Source organism: Schistocerca piceifrons, chromosome X (assembly GCF_021461385.2).
Source record: "Schistocerca piceifrons isolate TAMUIC-IGC-003096 chromosome X, iqSchPice1.1, whole genome shotgun sequence".
Classification (NCBI taxonomy): Eukaryota; Metazoa; Arthropoda; class Insecta; order Orthoptera; family Acrididae; genus Schistocerca; species Schistocerca piceifrons.
The window spans coordinates 507,450,560-507,471,554 of NC_060149.1; the positions used below are offsets into that span (position 1 = coordinate 507,450,560).

General features: G+C 43.5%; 1 protein-coding gene across 1 annotated transcript in view; it reads left to right on the forward strand.

Annotated features, from left to right (window-relative positions):
* LOC124722465 (E3 ubiquitin-protein ligase Hakai) overlaps window positions 1-20,995 on the forward strand; it is a 204,897-nt gene that overhangs the window by 180,000 nt on the left and 3,902 nt on the right. The window contains exons 6-8 of the mRNA XM_047247622.1: window positions 4,404-4,554; window positions 17,287-17,399; window positions 17,454-17,600. Of these exons, the coding sequence (XP_047103578.1) occupies window positions 4,404-4,554; window positions 17,287-17,399; window positions 17,454-17,600 (411 nt within the window). The remainder of the gene's footprint in view (window positions 1-4,403; window positions 4,555-17,286; window positions 17,400-17,453; window positions 17,601-20,995) is intronic.

Sequence of the window (20,995 nt, forward strand, 5' to 3'; positions counted from 1 at the left end):
TTCGGTGGCATTTTGTGGATGATCTCGTCATTCTGAGAGGCAGAATGGTTCAACACAAATGAGCATCTACCCTTGGGGACCATGTTCAGCCTTGCTTGCAGTTTGTTATTCCTCGGCACTATGCCGTCCACCACCACGACAATGCAGCACCAGAATGAGTTTACTGTACCGCCTTGGCCAGCAAACTCTCCAGATCTAATCTCAATCGAGAATCTGTGAGACCACCTCTATTGGGCTGCATGCGCCACGGATCTTCAACCGAGACATCTAGCGTAACTGGCCTCGACAATGGAGTTGACATGGTTCGACATCCCTGACGGTACCTACCAGAACATTATTGACTCTCTTCCTGCACGTCGAGCAACCGTCCGCGCTGCGAAAGGTGGTTATTCATGCTTTTGACAGGTGGTCACATTAATGTGACTCGACATGAAGAAGTTCTCACTGACTGCATCTCTGGTAGACGCATACAGCTGTTAACAGCAGTCCAGTGACCTACAGCAAAGATGTGGAACACCATAAGTAATAAAAATTCATGCCACCCGACTCAAAAAAATTGTTCAAATGGCTCTGAGCACTATGGGACTTAACTTCTGAGGTCATCAGTGCCCTAGAACTTAGAACTACTCAAACCTAACTAACCTAAAGACATCACGCACACCCATGCCCGTGGCAAGATTCCAACCCGCGACCGTAGCGGTCGCGCGGTTCCAGGTTGTAGCGCCTAGAACCGCTCGGCCACCCCGGCCGGCCACCCGACTTAGGGATCCAACCATCACTACTCTGGTTTCTTCATACCATGGTCCTGTGGCTACACCGACTTCCTCTAATCATTCTGGAAACTGAAGTGGAATCCTCCTGTGAAGAACACTTTAGATTAAACAAGCCTGCAGCTGTACTTCTTAACGTCAGGCATCCAGACCAAGGCTCTGAGCCCCTGGAACGCGGTCTACATCTACATCTACATTTATACTCCGCAAGCCACCCAACGGTGTGTGGCGGAGGGCACTTTACGTACCACTGTCATTACCTCCCTTTCCTGTTCCAGTCGCGTATGGTTCGCGGGAAGAACGACTGTCTGAAAGCCTCCGTGCGCGCTCTAATCTCTCTAATTTTACATTCGTGATCTCCTCGGGAGGTATAAGTAGGAGGAAGCAATATATTCGATACCTCATCCAGAAACGCACCCTCTCGAAACCTGGCGAGCAAGCTACACCGCGATGCAGAGCGCCTCTCTTGCAGAGTCTGCCACTTGAGTTTGTTAAACATCTCCGTAACGCTATCACGGTTACCAAATAAGCCTGTGAGGAAACGCGCTGCTCTTCTTTGGATCTTCTCTATCTCCTCCGTCAACCCGATCTGGTACGGATCCCACACTGGTGAGCAATACTCAAGTATAGGTCGAACGAGTGTTTTGTAAGCCACCTCCTTTGTTGATGGACTACATTTTCTAAGGACTCTCCCAATGAATCTCAACCTGGTACCCGCCTTACCAACAATTAATTTTATATGATCATTCCACTTCAAATCGTTCCGCACGCATACTCCCAGATATTTTACAGAAGTAACTGCTACCAGTGTTTGTCCCGCTATCATATAATCATATAATAAAGGATCCTTCTTTCTATGTATTGGCAATACATTACATTTGTCTATGTTAAGGGTCAGTTGCCACTCCCTGCACCAAGTGCCTATCCGCTGCAGATCTTCCTGCATTTCGCTACAATTTTCTAATGCTGCAACTTCTCTGTATACTACAGCATCATCCGCGAAAAGCCACATGGGACTTCCGACACTATCTACTAGGTCATTTATATATATTGTGAAAAGCAATGGTCCCATAACACTCCCCTGTGGCACGCCAGAGGTTACTTTAACGTCTGTAGACGTCTCTTCATTGATAACAACATGCTGTGTTCTGTTTGCTAAAAACTCTTCAAACCAGCCACACAGCTGGTCTGATATTCCGTAGGCTCTTACTTTGTTTATCAGGCGACAGTGCGGAACTGTATCGAACGCCTTCTGGAAGTCAAGAAAAATAGCATCTACCTGGGAGCCTGTATCTAATATTTTCTGGGTCTCATGAACAAATAAAGCGAGTTGGGTCTCACACGATCGCTGTTTCCGGAATCCATGTTGATTCCTACATAGTAGATTCTGGGTTTCCAAAAACGACATGATACTCGAGCAAAACACATGTTCTAAAATTCTACAACAGATCGACGTCAGAGATATAGGTCTATAGTTTTGCGCATCTGCTCGACGACCCTTCTTGAAGACTGGGACTATCTGTGCTCTTTTCCAATCATTTGGAACCTTCCGTTCCTCTAGAGACTTGAGGTACACGGCTGATAGAAGGGGGGCAAGTTCTTTCGCGTACTCTGTGTAGAATCGAATTGGTATCCCGTCAGGTCCAGTGGACTTTCCTCTATTGAGTGATTCCAGTTGCTTTTCTATTCCTTGGACACTTATTTCGATGTCAGCCATTTTTTCGTTTGTGCGAGGATTTAGAGAAGGAACTGCAGTGCGGTCTTTCTCTGTGAAACAGCTTTGGAAAAAGGTGTTTAGTATTTCAGTTTTACGCGTGTCATCCTCTGTTTCAATGCCATCATCATCCCGGAGTGTCTGGATATGCTGTTTCGAGCCACTTACTGATTTAACGTAGACCAGAACTTCCTAGGATTTTCTGTCAAGTCGGTATATAGAATTTTACTTTCGAATTCACTGAACGCTTCACGCATAGCCCTCCTTACGCTAACTTTGACATCGTTTAGCTTCTGTTTGTCTGAGAGGTTTTGGCTGCGTTTAAACTTAGAGTGAAGCTCTCTTTGCTTTCGCAGTAGTTTCCTAACTTTGTTGTTGTACCACGGCGGGTTTTTCCCGTCCCTCACAGTTTTACTCGGCACGTACCTGGCTAAAACGCATTTTACGATTGCCTTGAACTTTTTGCATAAACACTCAACATTGTCAGTGTCGGAACAGAAATTTTCGTTTTGATCTGTTAGGTAGTCTGAAATCTGCCTTCTATTACTCTTGCTAAACAGATAAACCTTCCTTCCTTGTTTTATATTCCTACTAAGTTCCATATTCAGGGATGCTGCAACGGCCTTATGATCACTGATTCCCTGTTCTGTACATACAGAGTCGAAAAGTTCGAGCCTGTTTGTTATCAGTAGGTCCAAGATGTTATCTCCACGAGTCGGTTCTCTGTTTAATTGCTCGAGGTAATTTTCGGATAGTGCACTCAATATAATGTCACTCGATGCTCTTTCCCTACCACCCGTCCTAAACATCTGAGTGTCCCAGTCTATATATGGTAAATTGAAATCTCCACCTAAAACTATAACATGCTGAGGAAATTTATGTGAAATGTATTCCAAATTTTCTCTCAGTTGTTCTGCCACTAATGCTACTGAGTCGGGAGGTCGGTAAAAGGAGCCAATTATTAACCTAGCTCAGTTGTTGAGTGTAACCTCCACCCATAATAATTCACAGGAGCTATCCACTTCTATTTCACTACAGGATAAACTACTACTAACAGCGACGAACACTCCACCACCGGTTGCATGCAATCTATACTTTCTAAACACCGTCTGTACCTTTGTAAAAATTTCGGCAGAATTTATCTCCGTCGAGATACTACAATTCTTGATGTAGTTGTAAGCTTTACAAATGAAAGTCTACCAGGGTTCGTAGGATTTCATCGTCCATGTAAAGCAAGATGTCGCCCCTTTTGTTAACTGATTAATGTCGGTAATTCTTGGTGCTGCCTATGACGAAAATATCCTGTATCTAAGAACAATTGTCAAACACTTGAAAATAAGTTTTATGTTACATTCTACGCTTCTGATACTGCAGTCTCTGTTGAACCTACTTCAAGGCGTTCCTAAATTCCGTGGTTTTAGCTATGGATCGCGTACGCCTTCAAAGCAAGTAACTCTGCTTCTCTAGAGAGACAGCACAATTACGATTTATCAATAAATGTTGACAGTCATTTACAGTGATTGCTCCTCTTTCCTTTTCCTCACTTTTCCTCCTTTCCACTTTTGGCCGCTTGTGTCTGGTGTGATTGAGAAGTAGCTAACGGACAGCCAAGTGAATACTGGCACATTATGTGGGCACTAGAAACCTAGACGGAGGGCAGAGTGGAGTGTCTCGTGATGAGGATGATGTGCTCGAACAGGTGGTGTATCTTTTGATGACAAAGCTGCACTTGCACTGTGACAATGGCCCGTGGTGATGAGAGAGCTCTTATGTAGATGGGGAGACCCTGGTAGAGGTGCCGTGGTTGCCAAAGTTGTGGGTAGGCTCCGCTTGCGAAGGTAGAATGTTGCTTAGCTTGGTGAGGAGATAGTGCTTATGCAGATGGAGAATGCTATGGTGAGGAGGGTGTGCTTACGCAGGTTGTGTCGCCGTACCAGCAGCCAGTGCAGCATCAGCCGCCGCCGCAGCAGCACGAGGCAGGGGTGGCGCCGCCGCATCCACACGCCGCCTACCTGCACCACCATCACCACCACCATCACCACCACCACCACTTGTCCGCCGATACCAGGGGTGAGCCAGCGTGCTGCGCACCACACACGTATCCTCATCCATCCTCCTACTATGTGGCCTAACTATGCTGATTTCATTGTTGAAAGCACGTTAAACTCCGAACCTCCTGCTCCACTCGCCCCCTTCTCTACGTCTGTCCATTTCTTTTCTCCTTGGCGTTTGCTCGTACCGAATATTATTTTGCTCGTCCGTTCAGTTTCTTCCCTGGAAGCTATATGCAGGTCACTAACCGCGCGAGGTTCAATAAACATCCTTTCCTCACTCGTTGCCGAGTGTGGACATGCTACTGTAGTACGCGTTTCAGCAAACATTGTCAGAACAGTATTGTAATATAGGCTGTATCAGGTGCCAGACAAATAATAGTTGACACTTCATGAGGCTCTTACCATTACCGGAGCAGAAGGATGCTGAAGTGGCTCAAAACCCTTTTCCATCGTTTACAACACGAAGTTGACATTCATAGTGTCGAACTAAAATGTGTGGTTTATTTGAGAAAGTAGTGTCAATTTTCATAGATTGTGTAAGCAAACGCAGTCACCTGAAAACATTTGCTGGAACACATAGTAAAGCAGTTGTTAGGTTTCTTTTCAATATATTCACTAGAAGAATATACTAGTCTCACCAAGGGTCCAACTTTACTACTGTTGTGACGTAAAAGTCTGTGATAGGATCAGTTTGTGAAAGTCATGCACAGGGAATCGTAGTTAAACACGTCCTAGTAGACAATGTGTACTGCAATGAGCAGTGTGTGAGGGAGCGTTGAGAATCAACGTAACACCAGTACTGGTCATTCCGAGCCTCTTGTTCTCAGTGGTTTCTACAGAACGATATGACCAGAGTTTAAAGCAATGGTCTCCCATTTGGCAGGAACGAGGTTCAAATCCCTGTCCGATCATCCATTTTAGTTTTTCTTTCGTTTCTTTCAAGGAGAATGCCCAGATTGGCTCCCTCGAAAAGTACTGCGCTGACTACCTATCCAATCTTTGATCTGTCCAAGTCTGTGCATCGTTTCCAGTCTACTCGTTGTCGGCTGATACTAAATCATAATCTTGGGACGTAAAGTTCCAATAACATTACTGTAACCATCCCTACATCGAAACATGGGGATACAAAAGATGATCAGTGACAACGTGAACTAGAAAATGCCACTGGAGTGTCATTGCTGAATGAGAGGGATTCGAAAAATGAGGGAGAGAGGATTGTCGACGATCATCTACAATCAGAATCAAACGTTGCATCTCGCAGAATCGAGTCTAAATAAGTATGAGAATATTAATCTACTGTAGGAAGCCTCACAAACTTCAATGTAAGCTATTCGAAATCGTTATCGTAATTATAGCAGGATACAGGCCTGCACGTTTCTACACCTCTCATGTGCAGACACTCTTCTGCAGTGCTGTTATACACTATGTGATGAAAAGTATCCGAACACCCCCCCAAAAACTTAAGTTTTTCATATTAGGTGCATTGTCCTGCCACCTACTGCCAGGTACTCCATATTAGCGACCTCAGTAGTCATTAGACATCGTGAGAGAGCAGAATGGGGCGCGGAACACACGAGCTTACAACGTGGTCAGGTGATTAAGTGTCATTTGCGTCGTACGTCTCTACACAAGATTTCCACACTACTAAACATCCCTAGGTCCACTGTTTCCGATGACTGACAGAGACCGCCGACAATTGAAGAGGGTCGTAATGTGTAATAGGCAAACCTCTATCCAAGCCATTACATAGGAAATCCGAACTGCTGCAGGATCCACTGCAAGTACTGTGACAGCCAGGCGGGAGATGAGAAAACTTGGATTTCATGGTCATAAGTCACACATCACGCCGGTAAATGCCAAACGACGCCTCGCTTGGTGTAAGAATCGTAAACATTGGACGATTTAACAGTGGAAAAACGTTTGTGGAGTGACGAATCACGGTACACAATGTGGCGATCCGATGGCAGGGTGTGGGTATGGCGAATGCTGGGTGAACGTCATCTGCCAGCGTGTGTAGTGCTAACAGTAAAATTCGGAGGCAGTGGTGTTGTGGTGTGGCCGTGTTTTTCATGGATGGGGCTTGCACCCCATTTTGCTTTGCGTTGCACTATCACAACACAGGCCTACATTGTTGTTTTAAGCACTTTCTTGCTTCCCACCGTTGAAGAGCAATTCGGGGATAGCGACTGCATCTCTCAAAACGATCGAGCACCTGTTCGTAATGCACGGCCTGTGGCAGAGTGGTTACATGACAGTAGCATCCCTGTAATGGACTGGCCTGCACAGAGACCTGACCTGAATCCTACAGAACGCCTTTGGGATGTTTTTGAACGCTACCTCGTGCCAGGCCTCACCGACCGACATCGATACCTCTCCTCAGTGCAGCACTCATTGAAGAATGGGCTGCCAATTCCCAAGAAAACTTCCAGCACCTGATTGAACGTATGCCTGCGAGAGCGGAAGCTGTCATCAAGGTTAAGGGTGGGCCAACACGATACTGAATTTCAGCATTACCGATGGAGGGCGCCACGAATTTGTAAGTAATTTTCAGCAAGGTGTCTGGATACTTTTGATCACACATTGTATTTTGGCACTGTGGAAAATTTGATTTCTGGACAGATTTCGAATTTGTATTATCCGACCTTCTCTCATCATAACCGGAATCATTATCCGACCTTCTCTCATCATAACCGGAATCATTATCCGACCTTCTCTCATCATAACCGGAATCATTTTTTTAATTTTTCCTTTTAATTAAGGAGAGAATGTAGTGAAACTTAAGAAACGCTCATAACCAAAGACAAAGAACCCGTTAGTGTCCGATTACAAGATAAGTGGTGAATATCTAGTCCACGTGACATACATTGCCAGATAAAAATGTGAAATGCCGTAAGACAAGGTCGGGTGTCAATGTAACTTCGTAGAAGTGGACACCGTCGGCGGGTATCTAAATGATTAAAGTTGCAGTTGTCTGTGACAGGTGGAGTGGCCACCACCGGAGTGCGTTAGTATTGTTCGTGTTGTATTGTTACCAGGCCTGCTTGGGTATATAAGTGGAGTGAACAGTCAGGTGTTGAGTGATCACTGTGGGGGTCACGGAGATTCCGTGTAGTCGTGTGAGACAGCTTTATTAGCACCTCAGGGCCCTCATTGTGGATCTCCACTTCTTCGGTTGATCGAATCGTCCAATATCCGGATTTGTGTGGTACTCAGATGTGACAGTGGTCCGATGTTGGACCGTATCCGGACGTAAAGGCAGACATACTCGTCGTCAAGTTTCTGAACAACCGTGTCTAATTGTCTCCTTGTAACATTCATAGCTGTTCATTTTTTGAACACGACCTACGACCAGCTTAGAGACAGAAGTGATGACACTTTCTGCAGGACCTGACCATCATTTTGCAGGACAATGCTCAAGCACGTACAGTGCAAGTTCTTACTGATTTTTTTGACTGATGGGGCTGCTAAGTGTTATACCACCTACTGCAAAATGGTTCAAATGGCTCTAAGCCCTATGGAACTTAACATCTGAGGTCATCAGTCCCCTAGACTTAGAACTACTTAAACCTAACTAACCTAAGGACATCACACACATCCATGCCCGAGGCGGGATTCGAACCTACTGCACTCCCCTGACTTAAGCCCTCGTAAGCTCAACTTTATTTCTAAACTGAAAGAAACACTTCACGGCATTCGCTTCAGAACTGCTACTAATCCGTCGGGCAATGAGACCGCGCCGCTCGAGCTGTCAACAAAACTGGCACTGCTAAGAGTATTCTACGACTTCCACATCGCTGGCAACGGGTTATATACAATGCTGGTGAATAATTTGAAGGTCAGTAAAACTTTGAAACACGTATCTCTTTTGAACGAGCTGTAAATAAATAGTTGCCGCTATTAAAAGTTCCAACCCTCGTAATAAATGTGTGACAGTCATTGTGAAACCTAGTTGTAATTTTACAATTATTATTACGCCCTTGTATTCCCTAATTTGATATGAAACATTTATCTAGTAACCCTCTGCGAACATGGGTAGATAAATAAAATAAAATAAAAAAGAATGGGGTTTTGAACACAGGGCGCAAAAGTGCGAAGGTGCGTCGCTACCTTTTGTGCCTCCGCTTCGGTTCAGCTTACTGAGTGCTAAGAAGCATATAAATTACGGCGAAAGTTTTGAGCCTCGTTTTCTCAGAAACGGTCGAGTAGCTGCGGATAATCTGAGACACGTGTTTGCTTATTTTGACTCCTCTTCCACTTGGCGAAGTTGCTGGGAAATCAGGTGATGGTACTTGACGTGTTCTACCCGTTAGATAATTTTTTTCTGGCAGTCTCTCCTCATTCTGGTTTTACAATAGCTATTGTCGTACCCTCCATACTGCTTCCCACAATCACTATCAGCATTTCAGAAGTAAAGCAGTTGCGAGCTGATTTTAGTCCCCAGGACGTGTCCTACTTTATTCTACGTGAAGAACAAACGAATGAAACGTAGCAACTTGTGGCGATTATCGATCGGTGAGCACCCACTAGATTAACCTTCGGCAGCAATTTCTAACCTTTGTTTCTGATTTTAGCCATCAAGACATCGAATACGATCGGCTCTCTCGTTTGTCGTTGTCTGGCGGTCATATTTAAAGGTGAGCGGTGCCTTAAATCAGGCCGTGCTTGGCTTTGTAATTACCGGTGTGCTGACACCGACGCGAGATGCAACGTCTCATCAAAGCGGTGCCGTCCCCTGCTCTCTCTCTTGGGTTTTAGCGGACACGCTCCACGAAACACGCTCTTTTATTTGCCGTTCAAACGACGTTACCGATATGGCCGCCCACGATAGATCGCCGTTGATGGCGTTTGAGATATATTTAACGAACGGAACGTCTTTCAAGGGTTCCCATCCCGAAAGTAGATTAGCGGTAGTTGGCTTTCTTGTGGCGCGCGGTCTCCTCCCTCTGCAACGAGCCGGGTGTCGTGAAGATGGGTGCGGGGGCGATATCCAGGTCATTAGCGACTGCCTTCAAATTATTCAGAAACGCGCTGAGCTCTGACCCTGCTGTACCGGCCGGTGCAGTCTTGGAATGCTCACAGGGCACGAGATACGAATCTAATGAAGGCTTTTTCTCAGCCTAGCTGTTATGAAAATCGTGTTTTATGCGGCTGTTAATGTCAGCGTTCCGAGGGGTCTGAATACCCAAGATATGACTACAGTGCATTCATTTTATGTTGCTTAACAGCTAAAAATGTGTAGTTTTGTAGCAGTCCCAATTCAATCAGCCAGAAGGTGATATTGAGCAAATTACACTTCATTCACAACGAGCAACCGGAACTCAGAGTTTAATACCAAAATGCAAAAATATTAGTAGAACTTCAAAGACTTTTTCGTTTATTAGTATATTATATATATCATACGTTACGTTTTTTTAGAGCTTTCACAGTGCTTCGTGAAAGCAGCCACGAGTTTTCATCTTCCAGACATCGTATAAGTACTTCACTTACCGCGGTAATGAAGGAGAAACTCATTTAGAGAACAACACTCATTATTTCATTAAATTTCATCAGAATTTTGCATTAAGTTTTTTTTCTGGTTACACCACTGGATATATTTTGTTCCAAGCAAAATTGAAGTACAGCGTTTACCGTATAATTTTCTTAATACTGTAACTGTAATGGTAAAACTTTAAGAACGCTAAGAGTCATGAATATCTACACTCCCTTAATCTGGTGTGGAAACCACTGAGGGAATAAATCCTTAAATTCTCCACCAAGTTTTATGAACAGGCAGCTTATTGAAAACATGGAATTATTTCCAACCTCGCTTTTTCGCATAAGCAGTATTAATTCTAATACGAAATAATCTTTCTACGCAGAAAGCAAATTTTTTAGCGGGAACTACGACCATGTATGATCTATAATGAAAGCAAAATATTTCATAAGCGTTTTTTTACTAGCTGTGCACAATGTACGTATAAGCCACTGTTGATGGCTGCACGTTTCAGAACGTAGATAACCGTTCACAATAATTTCCATCAATCATTATAAGTATTTACGCATCTTCAAATAGCGTGTGGGAGAATGTTTTATGATCAATGCTCTTCTGCTTTTAGTAACTTTAGTGGAAGATTATGGCGGACAGATCTTGAGTTAAATTAATATGACGTATAAATAGTTAAAACCTTCCTGAACATAATTTGTACAATTCAGTTTCTGACACCTACGCCTCTCTCAGAATCAGAGATCAACGAATCACATGTATTTGAAAATGTGAAATTCTTTTATTTCAATAAGCCATCCGTATACGTGACATTAATTTTAACATGACTTTATTAGGAACGGAAGCAACTTCACTGTACGAAATACACTGAGAAATTTGATTAAAGATACATAATAGACTAATTATTAAGCCGACTTTGTTTAAATCATTGTGAAGTTAAAAGACGGAAATAAAGAAACTAAAGTTTGAAAAATTATCTTATTTACGAGAAAATTCTTATAATGTACACCGATCTCTGGTATACAAATCACATGGAGATATGATGAACTTTTGTTTTATTTAATGTTAATATTCATTTGGGCTCCATAACTCGTTTCACACGACACATTTCATTTATTCTCAGTAATTGGTTTGAAACGAAGTCGTGAACAGATTCAGGCAATCCGGCATACGCAGTAAAACCCTGTACTCGCGTAACGTATAATAATTTTGAACTAACAACAGGAGACTTCACCATTGTGAAGCAGCCGACAGTATACATAATTAAATAGACTGAAATGGCCTTCTCCTTCTAGCATTTTGTTTCGTGGATCTGCAGGCAGTGACATAAATGCTATTATCGATCACGCCTTGGAAGAGAAATAAAGGTGAATCTAGTCCTCACTACACTTTACCGTACACGATACAATGAGCTTTACCCACGGGGTAGACGGTGTACGCTAGATTATTTTTGTCGTTTTTATGAGGGCATTATTTGTTGTGACTGTGCTATGAGTATCTTACTGGTGTGTACCATCACTGACAACTTTAAAATTAATATACTGCACCGCTCAGCAAGATCAAAATTAACAGCATATCCTAGTCGACGAATAGAGGGTATAAGAAACGAACGTGAATATTAACTCATAGAGACACCACTGAATTCCCACTTTTTCATCTTCAAAACTATTGTAACTAAGCAAAGCGAGATTCCCTTTATATAATTCTTTAGCAGTGGCAGAATTTCAATACAAGACGCTCAAAAAGCTGTGTATGAACTTTACCTCGCTAGCAGAAAAGCGAAAGAAGCATGTTACATATCGTTGATAAATAATTTACTCAGTTTTATACCTAAGAAAACCTTTACGATTTGCATTGTGTGCTAGGAAAAGTAGCTCTTGGGAAACTCATATTCTTGGATAAACCACTTTCGTGTAATGAATGCCTGCCCTATTTCTGAACTAGAATTCCTACATCGACGTGTGGAATGCGTATCTAAGAAGTAAAATCCCAACTGGACAAGTGCAGTCGTCCGAGAACGCTTGAGTTTAATGAAGCTGCATCAGAAACACCTTCGCGTTGGGAAAAAGGTAAAAGGAAATTGCGTGTATGACGCTGTTAGCTGGAAGGCCGCGTCACTGAAGGAGATAGCGCGTAATTTTAGTTCTGAAACATATACTGAGACCCCCAACTAATCTCTATCAATGAACACAAAACAAAGGCATAGAAATCTCAGAAAAGGAAAGGTTTTTTTACTCTTGACAATGCCCGTCTGAGCCAGGTGGGTATCCAGTGAGAAAAAAAAAGGAGGGGATATCAAGGAAACATTAAAATAGGAAGGGAACGTAGAAAAATAGAAGATATGTTATACATAGATGCATAGATGTGTGTTCACAGTTGTCCACAATGTGTTCATAGACAACAGTTATCCTCCGGAACCAGTCGTATCAGAATAGACTTCGGTTCTTTCAGACTGTGTTAATAGCTCACAGATACCCGAAACGACTGACTTGCGCCTGTGCAGCACTCCATAGGAAACAAGCACTCCCCTTTACGGAAGGAACGGGGCTGGTACAGTCTGTCTGTAAATTGAAGTGCCATCGGCGATCGAGGTTAGGTCATTGAAATTTCCGTAGTAGTGTACGTAGATTCTACTTGTGTGCGATTCATGAGTCAGTTATGTTAGTTGCTAGCATAATTTAGTTTTATGTATTTACGGAATGGCTTAATGAATCAGTTGGTGCCGGCCGACGTGGCCGTGCGGTTCTAGGCGCTCCATTCTGGAGCCGAGCGACCGCTACGGTCGCAGGTTCGAATCCTGCCTCGGGCATGGATGTGTGTGATGTCCTTAGGTTAGTTAGGTTTAATTAGATCTAAGTTCTAGGCTACTGATGACCTCAGAAGTTAAGTCGCATAGTGCTCATAGCCATTTTGAATCAGTTGGTCAATTCCTAATACCTCTGGTATTGTTCTTGTGGTCTTCAGTCCTGAGACTGGTTTGATGCAGCTCTCCATGCTACACTATCCTGTGCAAGCTTCTTCATCTCCCAGTACCTACTGCAATCTACATCCTTCTGAATCTGCTTAGCGTATTCATCTCTTGGTCTCCCTCTACGATTTTTACCCTCCACGCTGCCCTCCAATACTAAATTGGTGATCCCTTGATGCCTCAGAACTGTCCTACCAACAGATCCCGTCTTCTGGTCAAGTTGTGCCACAAACTTCTCTTTTCCCCAATCCTATTCAATACTTCCTCATTAGTTATGTGATCTACCCATCTAATCCTCAGCATTCTTCTGTAACACCACATTTCGAATGCTTCTATTCTCTTCTTGTCCAAACTATTTATCGTCCATGTTTCACTTCCATACATGGCTACACTCCATACAAATACTTTCAGAAATGGCTTCCTGACGCTTAAATCTATACTCGATGTTAACAAATTTCTCTTCTTCTGAAACGCTTTCCTTGCCATTGCCAGTCTACATTTTATATCCTCTCTACTTCGACCATCATCAGTTATTTTGCTCCCCAAATAGCAAAACTGCTTTACTACTTTAAGTGTCTCATTTCCTAATCTAATTCCCTCAACAATTCGACTACATTCCATTATCCTCGTTTTGCTTTTGTTGATGTTCATCTTATATCCTCCTTTCAAGATACTGTCCATTCCATTCAACTGCTCTTCCAAGTCCTTTGCTGTCTCTGACAGAATTACAATGTCATCGGCGAACCTCAAAGTTTGTATTTCTTCTTCATGGATTTTAATACCTACTCCGAATTTTTCTTTTGTTTCCTTTACTGCTTGCTCAATATACAGATTGAGCAACATCGGGGAGAGGCTACAACCCTGTCTTACTCCCTTCCCAACCACTGCTTCCCTTTCATGTCCCTCGACTCTTATAACTGCCATCTGGTTTCTGTACAAATTGTAAATAGCCTTTTGCTCCCTGTATTTTACCCCTGCCACCTTTAGAATTTGAAAGAGAGTATTCCAGTCAACATTATCAAAAGCTTTCTCTAAGTCTACAAATGCTAGAAACGTAGGTTTGCCTTTCCTTAATCTATCTTCTAAGATAAGTCGTAAGTTCAGTATTGCCTCACGTGTTCCAGTGTTTCTACGGAATCCAAACTGATTTTCCCCAAGGTTGGCTCCTACTAGTTTTTCCATTCGTCTGTAAAGAATTCGTGTTAGTATTTTGCAGCGGTGACTTATTAAACTGATAGTTCGGTAATTTTCACATCTGTCAACACCTGCTTTCTTTAGGATTATAATTATTATATTCTTCTTGAAATCTGGTAGGCGTCTACTAATTATAGGTTAATAGAGACTTAACATCTGAGGTCATCTGTCTCCAAACTGTCCTCCGTGACGGAATCAGTGGACCACAGGGATGTGGGTACCAGCCTAAGAACCACTTCCCGGCTAGCCGCACAGCGGCCCTCGTCGTTAATGCGTCGGGTTTTTTGGAACCAGGTCAACGGCACCTCCCCGTACCGGATACGGACATTTTAACGCGCACGGCTATCCGGAAGGGTAATTTTGGTAGGAAGCCCGTCGTCCAAAGGGTTTCGACAAAGCGGACGTTCACCAAAAAATGAATTATCGTGAAATTTACAGTGCTGTAGGGAGACAAATAATTGTTCCAGGTACTGTTATATTAGAGGCGGTAAAGTTAAGATTATATATCTTTTTGCTGAAAAATCAGAACTAAAACTCAATGACAGCTCTCTGCTTGGAACGCACCTCCGTTAGAGACACCATCTTGAAGGTTTCGCATAGCGCCGCCACCTATCGTAACTTCATGAAACAATACGGGCTGAAGCGGGAATATTAAAAAATGTCTCAACAAATTCCGCATTTTTTCCTTATTTTTTTTACATTCTGACCCAAACAGATTAGAGAAACGATGGACTGGTTATTTGGGGGCGAGAGGAAGTGTACGACTGGGAGACGCAATGAGGCTAACGTTTAAATGAGCTGAGAAAGGGAGCAGTCGCTACGGAGAGGGAGAGGAGCTCACTTTAGGTACGAGGGGCGTTCTAGAAATGATGGAACAAATTTATTTTTCTCGAAAAATTTCAGTTGAAAAAATGAGGAGTTTGTTGTGGGACATTCTTGAATATTCCCGCGTTAGCCCATATAGTTTCACGAAGTTCCGGTAGCTGGCGACGCTATGGGTAACCCTCAAGATGGTGTCTGTAACGGAGGTGCGTTCCAAGCAGAGAGCATTTAGTTTCTATTTGCAGAAAACCAGAGTATCTCAGATATTTATGAGCGCTCCCATAATGTCTATGGAGACCTGGTAGTGGACAAAAGCATGGTGAGTCGTTGGGTGAGGCGTCTGTCATCATCGTAACAAGGTAGAGCAAACATGTCCGATCGCCCGCCAACCTGCCGGCCGTATACAGCGAATACTCTCATTGAAGGCGATCGACAGATCGTAATCAATCACCTTGCTTCATAACTGGATGTATCTGTTGGTAGTGCTGACACACTCGTCCACCAGCTGGGACACTCGGAGTTGTGAGCCCACTGTTTTCCTCGCCGCCTAACAGAACACCATAAAGAGCTTCCATCTCTTTGGCTCAGTGAAGGATGCACTCCGCGGGAAGCTGTGCGTGGGTGATGGGAGGGTTATTGGTGTAGGAAAACGTTGGCTCCGACGTCGACCAGTAGAGTGGTACCATGTGGGCATAGGTGCCCTCCCAGTAAGCTTGTGTAAGGCTGTGACATTGAACGGAGATTATGTTGAGAAGTGGGGTTTTGTAGGCAAAAGGTTGGGAAATAATTTGATGGTTTGGAATGCTGACTAAAACCAACCTTCTTTTTAAAAAAATGTGTTGCATTACTTATTGAATACTCCTCTTACCTGCCGCGGGTCCTCAACGACTGTAGTTACACCTCTGGTCCACACACTGCTCAACACACTGAATATCTTATCGCATCATATGTGCGGGAACAGCTTCATCAGCCTCCATATAGTCCTCATCTAGTGTCCCTTCCCCTCCACCCCCCACACTCACCCCTCCCCCAAAAAATTCCGTGTTAGCGCTATGAAAACGAAGGTGCCGTGAAAACGGCTGCCCAACCAGGTGGCAGGGTTTTATGAGAGTAAAATTCAGAAGATGGTTGTGCGCTAAATGCATTAATACTGGTTGAAATTTTGTTGGAAAGTATATTATGGTATAGGCTCTCGTGTAATAACAAAATTAGGTTTGAAAAATGCATTTGTGCTCTTTTATTATAAAAACTGTAGTTAAAAAAAACGCCTTGTATTTTAACAAAAATTCTTAGGGACTTCGAAAAGCTCTTGCTATACAGGGTGTTACAAAAAGGTACGGCCAAACTTTCAGGAAACATTCCCCACACACGAAGAAAGAAAATATGTTATGTGGACATGTGTTCGGAAACGCTTACTTTCCATGTTAGAGCTCATTTTATTACTTCTCTTCAAATCACATTAATCATGGAGTGGAAACACACAGCAACAGAACGTACCAGCGTGACTTCAAACACTTTGTTACAGGAAATGTTCAAAATGTCCTCCGTTAGCGAGGATACATGCATCCACCCTCCGTCGCATGGAATCCCTGATGCAGCCCTGGAGAACGGCGTATTGTATCACAGCCGTCCACAATACGAGTACGAAGAGTCTCTACATTTGGTACCGGGGTTGCGTAGACATGAGCTTTCAAATGCCCCCATAAATGAAAGTCAAAAGGGTTGAGGTCAGGAGAGCGTGGAGGACATGGAATTGCTCCGCCTCTACCAATCCATCGGTCACCGAATCTGTTGTTGAGAAGCGTACGAACACTTCGACTGAAATGTGCAGGAGCTACCTCGTGCATGAACCACTTGTTGTGTCGTACTTGTAAAGGCACATGTTCTAGCAGCACAGGTAGAGTATCCCGTATGAAATCATGGCGGTGAATCGAGGAAGTACAGTACACACTGACGAAACTAAAATGAGCTCCAACATGGAAATTAAGCGTTTCCGGACACATGTCCACATAACATTTTTTCTTTATTTGTGTGTGAGGAATGTTTCCTGAAAGTTTGGCCGTACCTTTTTGTAATACCCTGTATAATTTCGGTACAGTAGCTGTCTTCCTGGCACCGAAACATTTCGTTTAACATCTGCCCATCTGTGATTTATGATTCGGTTTGTACGTATTATTCATCAGATATGGGACGTAGGGGTTTTACTAACCGCTGAAGCAAGGTTGTCCATGTTGGATCAGGTTGCGGCGTGCAGCAGTGATAGTGAAGTGCGCGTGTTGCAGTGGAGAGCCCGGTGCCCGTGGACTACTCGCGACACGCCCACCACGAGCCGCCGCCCGCAGACGACGTGCACCGGCGGAAGCTGCCGCGCCTGCTGAAGCCCGTCTCGCCGGAGGTGGCCGTCGAGCTGGATCGGGGCGGCGGGGGCGGCGGCGGGGGCGGCGCGGGGGCGGCGCTGCTGGCGGCGGCGGCGGGACGTGCCCGCGCTCACGTCAAGGCGGCCGCCGCCGACCCGGCGGACCTCATGGAGCAGTGGAACCCCAGCCCGCCCTGGTCCGACACGGCGCTGCAGAAGGTGCCCGACATCAGCCACCAGGTCAGCGTCCTCCGCAGTCCCACTCGCTCTGTCGGCTAGCCATTATACAGTCTCTGTGGTGGTGGATCTCAGTTCCTGATCACCGCAGTCTGCGCCAATAGTTCGGGTTAAATTATTAACCTCTGCTCTCCTTATTCAGCGTTTGACACTGTGACGGTGTTCCATCTTTAGTGTCAAGCAGCCCACTACTAAAGCTGCTATCGAACATTATGGTTTTTTTTCCTACTCATCTGGATTAACTTACATTTTTCTATGTTTAGAGCTAGCTGCCATTCATCACTCCAACTAGAAAGTTTGACTGAATCATCTTGTGTTGTCCTACAGTCACTCAACCACGACACCTTCCCATGCAACACAGCATCATCAGCTAACAGCTGCTTACACTGTCTGCCAGGTCATTTATGTATATAGAAAATAACATCAGTCCTATCAAACTTCCGTGAGGCACTCATGACGATACCTTTACCTTTGATGAACATTTGCGGACGTGAACACTAATTTCGGTGGGCCCTTTGGCGATTTTATCAGACACAAAGAAAGAATGAAAGAAAAACTAGACAACGTTGTCATTGACGACGTAGAATGTGGTTGGACTGGAAAGAAAGGAAAAGGAAATCTGCTGTGCTCTTTCCAGTGTATCTTGTCAGCATTTGATCAAGTATTTAAAAAAACAACGGAAAACCTAAACCGGATTGACAAGGATTGAATTTGAACCACCGTCCTCGTAAAATGCAAATCGCGTGTCTTACGTAGCAGGAGCTATTTGAGAGGAGTAGGATATGTTCCCGAGGCTGGTTCCACCCTCTAGCTTCTCTATCATCCTCATCAGCAACACAAACAAGACACTAAAGCTCCATACTCACCCGTCTCAGTCTGCTATACTTGCAACACAACAGTTACATTTCGCTATGGAAAGATGCCAACTTGAACTGAGAAAGGAAACTTGCTCCCAATTAGCCAACAACGTCATACGAGTTTGCTTTACTTCACTCTGTTCGTATACGAATTAGTCGTAATGAGGTAGTGGTGTCAAGAGATTCGCTTTCGCAACGTTATCGAAGTCTTCTGCAGAGAGTGGACCTTTAAAAGTTTTTTCTGTTGTGTCTTTTGAAACATTAAAAATATTGGTGTATCATGTGGTATAGGTTATATCTAGAACTTTTCTCGTTGTTATCCATTCCAAAGACGTCATTCAACAAACTAATACAGTAAATGACTCTTTTATTATTACCGCTTTTACTCATGGGCAAAGCTGTCAACTAAATTCTTGTGCCACTGGAAGTTTCCATTCGGCATGAAGTACGGTATTTAGTTGTACATGGATTTTTGATTGAATTTTGGTCTGATATGCAGCCGAAACATAGTTTAACACAAAGTTCATAAGTAAGCCAGCTGTCTGCGAGAAAGCATTGTTTTTAACGAAAACGTAACTTTTGCCTATTTCGCCCCAACCTTCACAGTCCACTCATATAGCCAGTTTACCTGCCCCTGTATTTTCAGCCCGATCCGAACACTAGATAAGAATATTTTCGCAGTTACTGCAAGTGTAACTAAACGTTTCTGGAAGGGGGTCAAAATTTTAAGGTAACACAACTGATTTTTCACGCATCAGACATTTATTCTTTCGTTTACACCATGAACATTGACCACGGAAGCTCCATAAAACAGTAATATCACTCAGCTGCGTTGAGAACGTCTGCAGCACCAACACAGGTGTCTTTCGACTATGTTAAGTAGCATTACAATGTCCTTGAATGAAAAGATTTCTTGTTGTCTCAGTTTTCCTTTCATCGAATGTCAGAATTAACATAGCCTTACACAGTAAATGCGAGGATGCAGTATTAAAAACACTCCTAGGGACATACAATTGTACTTCTGTGTCAGATGAAGACCAAGATACGAGTGCTTACAGCAGCAGCTGCCTGAGAAAAATAAATCTAATTGAGTTGATAGAGATAAATATACAATTTGAAAACTGTGGGGAGAATACACGGATGTGTCAGATTAATAATAAGAAAAGAGAAGATGGAAATACTAAAACATGGACAGAAGCGGCGCTTCACATCCTTGTAGCTATTTTTGCATGTGTGGTTATGCCAGAGAATGTCCAAGGAAAATCAACGAGTAGTTATGACATATTTCCCTTCTAGCTTTAATGATGCATAATATCCGAGAAAAAGAAAGGAGCGCTGAATGCTGAAGATCGTAACTCGAAAGCAGATCTAGTATTTTTTTTTCAGTATATGGTCATACATCATGCTGTCGTAACTTCCTATTCGGTCTCACAGGATTTAAATATCTTAATAAAAGTCGAAAATGTTTGTTGTACATTATTATGATGAGAAGCTGTGTGCGGTCAACTATTCCCCTCTTCCTGGCGATAGAAACGCGTGCCATCACTGAGATTCTCGCTGGATATTTCTGTATCAGATAACACTATCTAACGCTTCATTTGCTTGAAGTGAGTTAAGAAGAGCACGGAAAATCTGGCCGAGGATGGTCAACCAGTTATCTGGACGTTCTTCCCGACTATCAATAAAGTTCCTTAACCGCTGTGAAAAATTACTCGATGTTGCTCATGGGATTGAGTGATCTTGGCCTTCGACCCCGTGAAAAAGATGAATATGAATATGGTGCTTCTTTCGGTGGGTTGCTGTGGTGTATGGGCAAAAGTACCAGATTATTGATCAGCAAGGGATTACAGACTAACTGCGTGAAATGTAGTCTGAATTTATTTGTGAAGCAGTAAACAAAGAAAAAATTGCTACAGGAAAGAAGTAACAATAATGAACTGGCTGCAGAGAGATAATATTCAATATGAGTGTGAGAAATGTAAGTCTAGTTATCCGTACATTTAACTACACTGATTAAAAAAATTCTAAGCAGCAGAAAGACTGTAGGATAGGAATTATCATAGGTAATGACGGAAGCCATGAAATGCAGTACTTACGTAGTAGAGGTGCAGTGGTATATTCATAATGAAAATTGGTACAGATTTCACCACGTGGGGAAGCAGGATAACAGACATAAGCAACGTTCACATTTTACAGAAGTCAGCCTCCCAACATAAAGGTCGATATCGGACTCGCAATATTGAATATGTCCTCCTCTGGCACCAATGCACATTTTGCAGCTGTTATTCGTGTTGGCTACCAAATTGTTTAGCGGTCCTTTGGCGATATTGCCCCATGCCTCTCTCAAGGCGGTTTTCAGTTATTGCACGGTTCAGGGAGGGCAGTTAGTTGAGAAACACGTCTGATAAGAGCATCCCAGGCCTTTTCTATAGGGATTAAGTCTTTGAGTATGGAGGCCATACAATACGTTGAATATCTTCACTTTCCTTTGAACGACTCTTCGTCCCTCCTGTATGGGCGGAATTGTCGTCCAAAAACAGA